Source organism: Aspergillus ruber, assembly GCF_000600275.1.
Source record: "Aspergillus ruber CBS 135680 unplaced genomic scaffold scaffold00024, whole genome shotgun sequence".
NCBI classification, from domain to species: domain Eukaryota; kingdom Fungi; phylum Ascomycota; class Eurotiomycetes; order Eurotiales; family Aspergillaceae; genus Aspergillus; species Aspergillus ruber.
Window position 1 is genome coordinate 184,562 of NW_024467320.1, and position 12,551 is coordinate 197,112.

General features: G+C 49.5%; 5 protein-coding genes and 1 non-coding gene across 6 annotated transcripts; 4 read left to right on the top strand and 2 right to left on the bottom strand.

The window, feature by feature from the left end:
• Window positions 1-386: 386 nt before the first annotated feature.
• EURHEDRAFT_424750 (uncharacterized protein) lies at window positions 387-1,307 on the top strand (the record flags this gene model as incomplete). Its single annotated transcript, XM_040783378.1, has 1 exon — window positions 387-1,307. A coding segment is annotated over one exon (921 nt), but the record flags the coding sequence as incomplete, so codon positions are not given.
• Window positions 1,308-1,622: 315 nt separating this feature from the next.
• EURHEDRAFT_414847 (uncharacterized protein) lies at window positions 1,623-2,622 on the top strand. The gene has a single exon (XM_040782540.1). The coding sequence runs from the start codon at window positions 1,949-1,951 to the stop codon at window positions 2,483-2,485; it is 537 nt and encodes a 178-aa protein (XP_040636589.1). The 5' UTR covers window positions 1,623-1,948; the 3' UTR covers window positions 2,486-2,622.
• On the bottom strand, window positions 1,815-1,886 carry EURHEDRAFT_t128. The gene has a single exon. It is a non-coding gene; the product is annotated as a tRNA-Gln (tRNA).
• Window positions 2,623-3,234: 612 nt separating the features above from the next.
• fphA (putative sensor histidine kinase/response regulator) lies at window positions 3,235-7,324 on the top strand (the record flags this gene model as incomplete). The annotated part of the gene is made up of 2 exons (XM_040784706.1): window positions 3,235-6,948; window positions 7,010-7,324. 2 exons carry the CDS (start codon window positions 3,235-3,237, stop codon window positions 7,322-7,324), a joined length of 4,029 nt encoding a protein of 1,342 aa, XP_040636590.1.
• Window positions 7,325-8,710: 1,386 nt separating this feature from the next.
• On the bottom strand, window positions 8,711-9,406 carry EURHEDRAFT_431344 (uncharacterized protein; the record flags this gene model as incomplete). Its single annotated transcript, XM_040783412.1, has 1 exon — window positions 8,711-9,406. A coding segment is annotated over one exon (696 nt), but the record flags the coding sequence as incomplete, so codon positions are not given.
• A 1,447-nt stretch (window positions 9,407-10,853) lies between these two features.
• On the top strand, window positions 10,854-12,529 carry EURHEDRAFT_414848 (uncharacterized protein). Its single transcript, XM_040782541.1, has 3 exons — window positions 10,854-10,976; window positions 11,047-11,282; window positions 11,344-12,529. The coding sequence occupies exons 1-3, from the start codon at window positions 10,953-10,955 to the stop codon at window positions 12,275-12,277; spliced, it is 1,194 nt and encodes a 397-aa protein (XP_040636592.1). The 5' UTR covers window positions 10,854-10,952; the 3' UTR covers window positions 12,278-12,529.
• Window positions 12,530-12,551: the final 22 nt, after the last annotated feature.

The following is a 12,551-nucleotide window of genomic DNA, read 5'->3' on the forward strand; positions in this document are numbered from 1 at the left end:
ATTCCGTCACCGCCGCAACCGACTCCGTCACCACTTTTCCACAACTTTTGTCGATATTGAACTCGCATCTTCCCTCTCCACGCATTTCTTGTTAATTCCCGTACTATCACTGCGTCAAGCTGGTTGACAGACGGCGGCAATACCAGCACTTAGCGCTATCGCATTCAATCATGAGATTGGGTACATCGGCCTCCGTCGCGCAGTATACTTGTCTTCGTCAATCATGCTCCAGTTCGATGGTGGTTTCGTGTCTGTGAAATTGTAAATTATGGCGTGGATCTTCGACCGGGATAGAGTTTGGTTGGATTATACTTCGTTTTGTACAGACACTACTCCGTCCTTTTTCTTGACCTAAAGGCCTCTCGTCCACCATGGCCATAGGTAGTTCGCTTTCCTACCCTCCGGAGGGTCTTCTCCATGGATACCAGGGGGAAAGTGTGGCCATCAAGGCTTGTATGATCGTGTTCAGTGCCATTGCCTGGTACAACGCAATCGAACTCATCATTCTCATCTTTCTTACTTTCAATCGCTACAGCGGTCTCTATTTCTGGGCAATGTTTTTGTCTACCACCATAGGTGTCATCTTTCATGCAATCGGTTTCTTGTTTGAATTCTTTACCATCGGTCCCATTGGATTAGCGGTGACGCTCGCCACCATTGGGTGGTACTTTATGGTCCCAGGCCAATCCTTTGTCCTCTATTCTCGCCTTCATTTGGTTGAACAAAGTCCCGTTGTGTTGCGGCGCGTATTTTACCTCATCGTCTTCAGCGCCGTCGTGATTCTCATTCCGACCACGGTCCTCACCTATTGCACCGTCTACGTCGGCAGCCAAGCATCTATCAAAGGCTACAATGTCATGGAACGTCTTGAACTCACGTGGTTTTGTGCGCAGGAAATTCTCATTGCCAGTATCTACATTTTCGAAACCATCAACATACTTCGCCTGCGACCGGAGAAGGAGCTTCATCGGAGCAAATTGATGTACGAGTTGATCGCCATCAACCTGGTGATGATCTTCTTGGACATTGCTCTCCTTGTGTTGGAATACGTTGGTTTATACACTCTACAGACAACCCTGAAGGCTGCCGTGTACAGCGTCAAGCTCAAGCTGGAATTCGGCGTGCTGGGCAAGCTGGTTTCGCTCGTGCATACCCATCGCTCCGACCTTACATCCTCCGAATACGACGAGTTCCCGAATTTCGTTAATCCAGCTCAGTTGACCGGTGATATCACCCATGCAGCTCCGATAGAAGATGAGAGGCGACAGTCGCGGCCACCGTGGGGACGTATGTCTGAGGACAGTGTACCCGCTTCAGAACGACGGGGCCGCCCGTCATTTTCGCTCGAGACTTCTCGACCTCCATGATCGCACGGCTTTTGCATATCACCGACCTTCATCTTAAAACGAACCGCCTCTGGGCGTGCACATATCTGCATACATATTTGCACAGTACTACCTACCCCTGCCACACGAGATTTCGCACTCGGGGGCAATCATCCCGCCCAGTGCGGAGTACGGTGTACATAGGGCATTAGTGACTCTATACTGACGTCAGCGGTTATGAAATACATACGACCGAAATATGGCATGACAGGGACACCCTGTATTGTATTATAGTCAAAAATTACGTGATTTAATTATGCGAGATGTATTAACTACATGTCAAACGATCCAACATGTACCGAGTGTATCTCTACTTTGACTACTCAAGCCAAGCACATCGTAGATTACCTCCCCTCCGCACACTGCATTCATTATACACATCAGGCCCAACTGTAAATCAATTGAAACAAGAAAAAAATTTTTTTGAAGAGGTCCTGCCCGGGATCGAACCGGGATCGGCGGAATCAGAATCCGCAGTGATGACCATTACACTACAGAACCACGTGATATCTGTCTTCATTACTTTGAGATATACAAGCAACCACTACCCTGCATAACCAGCAATGGCAGTCACCATACACCACGGACCATATACAACTATCCCCACGAACACTTCCCCCGGCCTCCAATTCCTCAAATCCTTCCTCCCTGCCCTAGACTGCCTAGACCCAATCAGCAAGCCCGTCGCTCCATTTCTGCACCCCGATGCTCCCATCTACGTGGGCAGCAACCCGCCCAGCACCGGCCGCAACGTAGTCCCACTCCTCGAAGTGCGCAGCAAACACCTCTCCGCATTCCACCATGACATGGAGGTAGCATGGGATATTGTCCCAGATGGATCTGACGGGCACACGCGGACGGTGATGTTCCAGGCGACCAGTGTGACGGTGTTCCGGAATGATCCGGATCAGTTTGCGGTGCGGGTGGAGGAGTTTAATGTTCTGGAGTTGAAGAAGATATTAAGGGAGTTAGGGCCGGGACAGGAACTAGAGGAACAGTTGGAGTTTCAGGTCGTGGAGATGCGGACGTATTTTGATGCTCGGCCGGTGCAGGATCGGGCGGCGAATTTGCATCGGGAGTCTGCGTTTGGGGGGACATAGCCTGTCGATTGATCGGGGGTGATCTGGTTATCGATATGAGTATATCGATCGATCAGTGATTGACTTGTATAGAGCGTTGAAGATGCTACTAGTAGCCTGACTCAAGTAGGTCTCGTGACATCACGTATATGGAATGCAGCTTCGCTTTATTTAGACTTCATCCTGCGCTGTATAGCACTCTGTACTACTGTCTGGATATCTTACACCATGTAGTTCTATATGCACTCTTCTTGCATATCCTTCCACGCCCTTATACAGTCGCTGATTGGACGGTTCCCACTTCCCCCCAATTGCCTGCCCTGTTATGGCTGTCTTCCACTTTCTTCCACTTCCCTCTCGGTGTTTTTTCTCCCTCGACCAAAGAGCTCTCGACAAAAGAATTCTCTACAATCGAGCGGTCTTTGCCAACCACTCATAGTTAATTTGGTTAAACCTGACCCCCAGTCCGCTCTTTGCCCCGCGTGGGCCCATCCCACTTTGGTAAGCCGTTCTTTTTCCTATGCTACCAGAGAGTAGTGCTCGCACCTTGCGCTTTCATTCTTTTTCGGATTCCAATACAATTTTACTTGCTCACTGGCTAAGCCATTTTTAGCTCGTCTTCAGACCCGAGTCAGCCATCGACCCTCTTCCGAAGAGTCGCGCCCGATCCGAACAGCCGTCGCCCTAAGAACGCTCCACATGTTGGCATAGTCGGCTTTCACTTTCTTCAACACTCCCCGTCGACATTTTTTTTGCTTCACGCTTAACAAATGACGTCTCCGGAGAAATCCGGTGTCAACGAGGCACCACCAGATCAAAGCCGACATCGTCTTGCACCCCCGGCCGAACTCCAGCGCGAAACCAGCTTCGATGGCACAGATATCGTGTATCCCATTCGCTCCGTCGTCTCGGTTGATCCCACGCCACAGCCTCCTGAACCGGTGCCAACCCATCCGGCTTCGCCTACCAGAGACGGCGCTCGTCGGTATTCCATAATCGATGCGCATACCTGGGATCAGATGCAGTCTCGAGCCAGGGCGGATTCTGTGAACGATCCTCCCCAATCGATCAGTGCGACAGACATTCCCGACCTTGACGAACCCGAAGATCGACGGCGCAGCTCCGAGGCGACTGAAGAGAGTTTTTCGGCTGTAAATCTGGATCCCCCGCAGAGTCAGGAAACCCTTGAAGGGACCAGTCTTGTTACCTCACGATTCGAGCATGTGGTCACAGAGCGCGGCCATGCTGTTGCCACGGGACCGGGTGCCCCCTTCCAGCCTTGCGAGGACGAACCGATTCACATCCCCGGTGCGGTGCAGAGTTTTGGTGTTTTGGTGGCTCTCCGTGAGGAAGCGGACGACAAGTACCTCGTCCGCGTTGCCAGCGAGAATTCCAAGAGTCTGCTCGGGTATTCCCCGAACGAGTTATTCGCCCTGAACAATTTCTGTGATATCCTCAGGGACGACCAAGCTGATACCCTTCTGGACCACATCGATTTCATTCGCGACGGTTCGTTCGACCCCAGTGTAGACGGCCCTGAGGTATTCCTCTTGGCCATCAAACAGCCCATGCGACGTTCTCGCAAGTTCTGGAGTGCCGTCCATCTTTGCCCAGCCGATCCCAGCCTGATCATTTGCGAATTCGAGCTGGAGGATGATCAGATCAATCCGTTGAACATCTCAGGTCGCGAGACGCCATCGTCACCCAGCGCAACTCTGGGGTCGGCACCGACCCCGGAACAGCTCACAGCTAGCACCAGCAGCATCAACCAGCCGTTACGCGTGCTGCGCAATGCTCGCCGGCGAAAAGGAGAGGCGGCCGCTATGGAAGTGTTCAGCATCCTAACTCAGATCCAAGATCAGCTGGCCCGCACGGAGACACTCGAGTCTTTGCTGAACACAGCAACTGGGCTAGTGAAGGAGCTGACCGGATTTCATCGGGTCCTGATTTATCAATTTGATCTGAATTGGAACGGCACCGTCGTGGCCGAACTGGTTGATCCCAGAGCTTCTGTTGATCTATATAAAGGCCTTCATTTTCCTGCCATGGACATCCCCAGACAAGCTCGCGATCTGTACCGGATCAACAAGGTCCGACTGCTATATGACCGTGATCAAACGACCTCACGACTCGTGTGCCGTACAGCCAAGGACCTGGAGACACCACTGGATATGACCCATGCTTATCTGCGTGCGATGTCCCCCATTCACATCAAGTATCTAGGAAATATGGATATCCGCGCATCCATGTCGATCAGTATTAACGGATTCAACGAGCTTTGGGGACTCATCTCGTGCCATTCATATGGCAAATCCGGCATGAGAGTCTCGTTCCCTATCCGAAAAATGTGCCGGCTGGTCGGAGATACCGTCTCGCGAAACATCGAGCGCCTTTCCTATTCCACACGACTTCAGGCCCGTAAATTAATCAACACCGCTCCCACCGATGCAAACCCTTCCGGATACATCATCGCCTCGTCGGATGATCTACTCAAACTGTTCGATGCTGATTACGGTGTTCTGTGTATTCGGGACGAGACGAAAATACTGGGAAGGCTTACCTACTCTCAGGAAATCCTGGCCCTGTTGGAGTATTTGAAAATGCGCCGGATTAACTCCGTCCTAGCATCGCATCATGTCACCAAAGATCTCCCGGACCTGCGCTATCCTCCTGGGTTCAAGCATATCTCGGGTTTGCTTTATGTACCTCTGTCTACAGGCGGAACAGACTTCATGGTCTTCTTCCGCCGTGGCCGCTTGACGGAAATCCAGTGGGCCGGTAACCCATACGACAAGAAAGTCGTGGACGGTCATCTAGAGCCGCGAAAGAGCTTCCAGGCCTGGTGCGAGACTATCCTCGATCAATCCCGGGAATGGACCGAGACCGATGTGGAAACGGCAGCGGTCTTGTGCTTGGTATATGGAAAGTTCATTAGAGTGTGGCGACAGAAGGAAGCAGCCATGGAGAACTCCCAACTTACGCAATTGCTGCTGGCAAACTCAGCTCATGAAGTTCGGACTCCGCTGAATGCTATTATCAACTATCTTGAAATAGCAATGGAAGGCACATTGGACAGTGAGACCCGCGATAATCTGACCAAGTCTTACTCTGCTTCGAAATCGCTGATCTACGTCATCAACGACCTGCTCGACCTGACTAACACGGAGAAGGGACAGAATCTTATCAAAGATGAATCTTTTGACCTGCCACAGACGATCAAACAGGCTATGGATATGTTCGAGGGTGAAGCTAAACGCAAGGGAATCACTTTCAACGCCCACTCCCACCCCGGACTACCGACTGCAGTTGTGGGGGATCAGCGGCGTATTCGCCAGGTGATTTCAAATCTTATCTCGAATGCCATGCAGCATACTTCGACCGGAAGCGTTACCGTCGAGGTCTGGCGCGCGGCAGTCCAGCCCAACAATGGCGACGTGATTATTGAAATGGCAGTTGTGGATACCGGTTCGGGAATGTCTCAAGATACCCTCGAGGCATTGTTCCAGCAGCTTGAGCAGATAGAGTCTATGGATGATGAAGATGGCCAAGATCACATTCCTTCCCCGGAAGGACAAGAAAAACGAGTGCTTGGTCTGGGGCTTGCGCTTGTGGCTCGAATTGTCCGCAACATGCGAGGTCAGCTGGGTGTGCGGTCCAAAGAGGGCAAAGGCAGCCGCTTCAAGATCTCGTTGCAATTCTCTGTTCCAGAAGGTGCGGCTTCGACAACCGATGGTAATATTCATCCTCCCAAACAGGTGGCGGAGGCGGCGGTTCCGTTCCAGAATCAGCAAGAGATTATGCTGGTGGGTAGGAACCGCTCACGGGATCGCTCACGCCGCCAAAGCGCTGAGAGCAATCGCAGCGGAAAGAGCGGTAGCAGCGCTCATAGTAACCGAAGTGAGGCCGATCGCCTGATCAGCGCCATGCAAGAACCGTTTTTAGCCCGGAGTGCTAGTGAAGGCGGCGCTACAAGAACTCAGCAGATGGATGCGAGTGATCCCTTGATTCCTAAACCGCAAAAGACCACCAGCAGGTCTGTCTCGGGTACACCGACCACAGAGTTCGTACCTGGCCCTGATATCCGTACGACTGTTCCTCCTATTTCTCTGCCCCCAGGTCAGGCCCCTGTGAAAGATTCCGGAATACCGCTAGGTGCCATTCGAGTACCTGGACAGGATGTTGAAAGACCCACATTGCCTCTCAACCCGGCTGTTGTGGACGAGAAGCCTGTGCCGCCATCAGGTCTGTCTCAGCAGGAGCCTGACAAATCCATGCCGTTTTCTGCGGCTCCCAAGCCCAAGCCCACTACTATGGAAAAATTCAATGTCCTGGTGGCCGAGGATGATCCGATCAACAGCAAGATCATCCAAAAGCGACTGGAGAAACTGGGTCATATGGTGTATCTTACAGGTAATGGGGAGGCATGTGCTAGTGCTTATCGTGCGGATTGCAAAGAGTTTGATGTAGTATTGATGGATATCCAGGTATGTTTGCCCCAGTCTGGTATACCAAATAGGGTGAATCTGACAACAACAACAACAATAGATGCCCATCGTCGACGGCATGCAATCCACGCGACTAATCCGCGAATTCGAAAGCGAAATACCCAAAGACGCGCTATCTGAAATTGCAAAAATAAATAGCCAGGTGCCTATTTTTGCAGTCTCCGCATCTCTACTCGAAAAAGACGCATCAACATACATTGAAACCGGTTTCGATGGTTGGATCATGAAACCTATTGATTTTAACCGGTTGAACATCTTCTTCCAGGGCCTCCAGGATGATGAGGCCCGAAATAATACGACTTATCGTCCCGGTGAATGGGAAAGGGGGGGTTGGTTTGAGCCTAGGAAGGCGTAATTTCTTGTCTTCTAAGTTTTTTTATATTCTATTTTTGGTGTTTTGATATGTCGATACGTTTTACATTTGCATTTCTGGGCTTGGGGCGGGAAGCATACGGTACCCGGCGTTTTATATTATACATTTCCATGTGTCTGGCAGTGGTGTTGGGGTCTATGTTTATATGGGTTTTGCATGATAGTACACGAACATATACCCCATTGGACTGATGTCTGAGAGAATTTTATTAACAATTGAGCCTTTCACAAATGATGAGTTAAACGGTATACAACGACGAAGGAATTAAGCATCTCTGGGATACTGATAAGTCCTATCTCATCCCTCTTGTCAAAGACTTCCAAAAAGGTCTCAATCCTATGGTGGGTCAGGCAGACCATAGACTCTTCTAATGATAAGAATTCAATCCTCATCCGGTTAAGTAGCCAAGGAAGTCGATATATTTGGCTTAGTATATGTCGAACGGTTGGTTCAAAGTTTGCCTGAAGATCGAATCTATAGTAGACGTTGGCCCACTTTTCACAGTTAACAGTTCAGGTTCCAGGACTGGACGTAGGCAAAGGTGTATCTCCCTAGCATTTGCATAGTGTACCATGGGTAGTCTATTGGTGTATCTAGAAACCGCATAAAAAGTCATCTATCTAGAATGTTTCGTACAGCTACAAGAAGAGAAGGTATACCGTTTCGGACATGCATACAAAATGAAGGGTGTACAAGGGAACTATGCGAAAAGCAAAACGCTAGATAAGCAATAAAGAGCGCGGCACATATTTGAGCGCATTTGCCAATATGAAATAATGCAAATAAGTTGTCAATTGAGGTCGGAGACCGGGTACTCAATCAATTTCTATTGTTCTCTTCCGTAGGAATATGGGTATTCGTGTTCAAGGGTAGAATCAGTATCCTGGGGAGCCCTGACACCTTGCAGAGAATATGAAGTAGTAGAGAGATTGTATACGACTCCGAAACTTATGAAGAGCAGGGAATTCTAGTAGTGAATGGGCAATATGCCATAGATTCTTCTTCTTTTACTTCACTTCATTTCTGGTCATATAATTTATCTATGTAATAGTGTATATCTATACCAGATATCAGTCTATGTACAGACTATCATAACCATGTAATGGCTCAAACTCGCTCCACGCCTGTAATCAAGCGGTCTGGTGATAAAATTCGGGGAGGCATCGGTATAATAACATCAGGCTCATCCTCGCCACAGCTTCGCTTCTGTGCAGCTTCAAAATCGCCCTTCGAGTTCCGTCCTGACGTTGAGCTTTCCGAGTTTTGTTGCGGTTTCTGGTTCAAAATCGATTGACACCCGTTGGGTCGGACGTTACGCAGAGCGTTTGGGGCCGGCGGTTGTGGGATCTCAAGGCTATCGATAGAGGTCCTGACCAAGCAGATCAATTTGTTGAGGATTGCAAACTCCGTTTTGAGCTTGATACTGTAGACGAAGCTATGGTAACCGAGCGCAGGGACGTAATGTTTCGTGTAAATGAGTATCAGAAAGATGCCAAGGAGAATAATGACATAGATATAGAGGGTGACCAGGTGCAGTATCAGTTTTCTCCCTTCCTGGCCCTTCATCCTCAACACAGGCTTCAAATTCATGATTGCTTCTCGAATGTATACCCCAGATAGAGATACCTCGGTCACACAGAGACAGGTCATTGTGACGTTCCAGCAGATGAGTCGGTAGTTTTTAAAGTGTGAGAGACCCGCAACTTGGCAAAAAATGAAGATTGTCATGGTAACAATTATGAATAAGGAGAGAGCGATGATGCCATATAGGATCCATCGAAGCCTTCGAGGATTTGAAATGACAAAGTGTAAGCGAGAGTAAAGAGCAATCAATGGAGAAACACTCATGAGATAATACCCCAGTAGATAGCCAATGACGGAAGGAATGATGGGAATTAAGGTGAAAATAGAGGTTATGCTGAAAGTGACGTTGAGGGGAATACCCAATGTTGCTGCTAGCATACTCCAGAAGTATAGTCCATGGCGGCGTTTAAAGATTTCAAAGATTGAAAAAAATATCTCCAATGCATTGTAGCTCGCAACAGCAAAGAAGGCCACCATTAGACACAGTCCAGCTTCGGTGGTCGGTCGTGACAGCACTTGCTCTTCCATTATGACAATTTATCAGGACATAGGATGTAGTGGAAATAAGAAGTAAAGAAGCATGAAGTGAGAGAACTTAAGGGCCAGAAGCAGCAGATACGAGCAATATTATATTCATACCAGGGCTATGATCCCTTAAGCCCCTCGGGTTCAAATAGAGAGCACAGACTTCATGACCCCATAGAACAGGACAATATACCGTGTGAAATCGGATTACGTCTTGAGGATTGCCAATAAAACAAGGTAATTCTGATCATTCTAGTTCAGCTCGCGTAGTTCTCTTTTCATTGTCGTTGCCAAAGCTTAAAAGAAAAAAGCGGCTTCGAGTGTCCAGGAGTTCCCTAGCGACAGTGACCACGGTAGATTGACCTATCTCGTGCGGTGTGGTTTTCTGAGGGCGTTATGTTCGTTGATGCCAATAGGAGTAGAGTTCATTTAACCAACAGTTCGTTGGGTTTGACAGGCGCTAGAGGAAGCCAACCAAATTTGGTGTAACTACCATACGCCGCAATCAAACCATGAATGAAAAGAGACGGCTTTTGTACCGTCTCTTTCATGACATGTTTTCTCAGGCGCCATGGCGGAAAATAAGTTTTCTCTCGTGATATTCATGGTCTGCCCAGCACTTTTCTAAAAGATGCTGAGAGAGAATTCCCCTGACAAGATTGTCGCATACCAACGACGAGCCTGTCCGATCCAGCACGTTACACAGCAGTTCAAGTCAACAAAAAGGCCGTGGGGGGTAACTTAATGGCGATGCATGCTTCGGCTCTTGTTCTAGTAGGTTCACCTGAGAAAAAGGACACCACGGTCTGTAGATCACAGACAAAGAGACAGCCCGAGGGACTTTTAGTTCTCTCTTTCGGTCTGGCCAAGCCCGCCCGGGGACTGTTCTTTGTTTGCACCAATGCTGATCTTCATGAGCTCATGGAGTCCCGGATTTCCACGGCCGCTTCCGTCTAGTTACCGAAATCAAGGCCCGAAATCCAATAATAGGTCACAGAAACTAGCGCCGATGTTAGGTCGGAGGCCCGGAGGCCTTCTGGGGAGGTTGATGGCGAGCTAGTTCAAGCATCCCGAATTACCGGCAAGTGTCATTTAGACCGGTATCACAGTCAGATCCCTGTTCACATAGGGGATTGCCTCGTGGATAGACATCGACCCGGAAGCGTCCGATGGCGACAAAGAGCGCTATTAGGTGTTTAAGCCAATTGCTTCCATACCCAGGGGTTCATGTGACTTTCTCAGTTAGTATGTTACAGATTTGCTAGCAATTTTTCTCGATAGTTTGAGAAAACAAGAAAAGAGGAGACCAAGATGAGATGCAGAGGCTATTCCCAGAAAGGAAGGCGGCACGTGTTGCGCTGTCCCTCCCGTGACGTTTTGGCGAAAGGGCGACAACACATCCAGCTGCCTGACATGCCTAACACTTTTGACACTTCACTTTTTTTCTCTATTTGAGATATGCTCTTGCGTTAAGTATTTCTGTCTGAAGCTCAACTAGGTCATGGTGTCTCTCTGGCCTTGGAAGGTACGTTGCTCTATCCCTTTAGTTGGTGGTGTATGGAGTACGGGTGGAAAACTCACATGTCTCAAATCAGGGCGAGGACAACTCCCCAGCGCACTTCGAGAAGACGCTTGCCGCTCTTTCGACCAAGATCAACAATGCAACCGCGCGTTTGGACACCCACCGCCAAAATGCCCGCCGTTTCAAAGCTCTCTGGACGCTCTACACCACCTTCGCGTACCTCCTTTACTCGATCATCCTAGCTCTCGTTCTCGGTTGGCAGAATTGGGGAATCGTTGAATACTCTGCTGTTTCTGGCGGGCCGGTTTTGTACGGAACCCATTGATGCAAAACATAACCTTGTTGTGGATCCCGATGCTGACTTGTGCAGGATCTACGTCGTTAGGACATTGGCCAGCCGATTCTTCGATTACCGCATCTCCAAGACCCAACAACATCTGGATGATCTGAATAAGCAACGAGACGTTACCATCGAGAAACTCAAAGCGGCTACCAAATATAACTCGACCCAGCAATTGCTTGAGAAGTATGGTGGGGAATCCCCTAGACCGTCACCGTCAAAGGGCGATGACGAGAAGCGCAAGTTGTTGGAGGCCCAGCGTAAACCGTCGACGCCGCAACAACAACAGCCACCGGTAGCACGCACAGGACTAGCTCCGCCGCCGACAGCCAATATTCGACGACCTGTAACTCCTTCAGCACAATCGCCTCCCAACCCATCCCCACCGTCCCCCTATGGAGCGCAAAACCAGCCTCAACCCTTCCCTCAGACCCCTCCTCAACCTCCGCGACCACAACAGCCCGTCGATGAACCTGGATTTGCTCCGAATGCCTTCCCAAGATCCTCCCAATACATCGAACAATCCCACTGGTACGACCGTCTCTTAGATGTCCTCTTAGGAGAAGACGAAACACAACCCAAGAACCGGGTAGCATTGATCTGCCGCACATGTCGACTCGTCAACGGCCAGGCACCACCTGGCGTCCGAACTCTGGAAGAACTTGGTCGCTGGCGATGCGGAGGCTGCGGGGTATGGAACGGCGAGGAGAGCGAGGCGACAAAGGTTCTCGCGAACATCCGCAACTCCCAATCCAGCGCTGGAGAGTTTACTTGGGACTCCGTGTCCAAGCCTGATGCGAACAACCACTCGCCAGTTAAATATGATACTGAGGAGGCGGTTATGGTCGCTGCGAGTAACTCGAGCCCAGAAACACCTACAGGGCCGGTGGAAGAGGAAGACGAAGAGCCCCAATCCACCAGGGTAACTCGTAGCAGGGCAAAGGGTGGGAATAGGAAGGGATGAGGCGTTAGACTGGTTTTGGGTTGTTTGTTATTTGTTTTTATTTTTCACTACCATTGAGTATCCATTTCTGTCGGTCGAGGGATACCTGTCAGTATATATATCTTTACCTGAAAAGTTTCCATACATAGCCGGCATTATCACAGGTTACATTGAAACCAAATTTCATTTAAGTCTTGGACTTGGGTATTCTTACTGCTTAACATATCCAGAGTGGATGAAACATATCCAATTCTAACGTCTATTCGTACATGCCATGATCATGATACCATCCCTC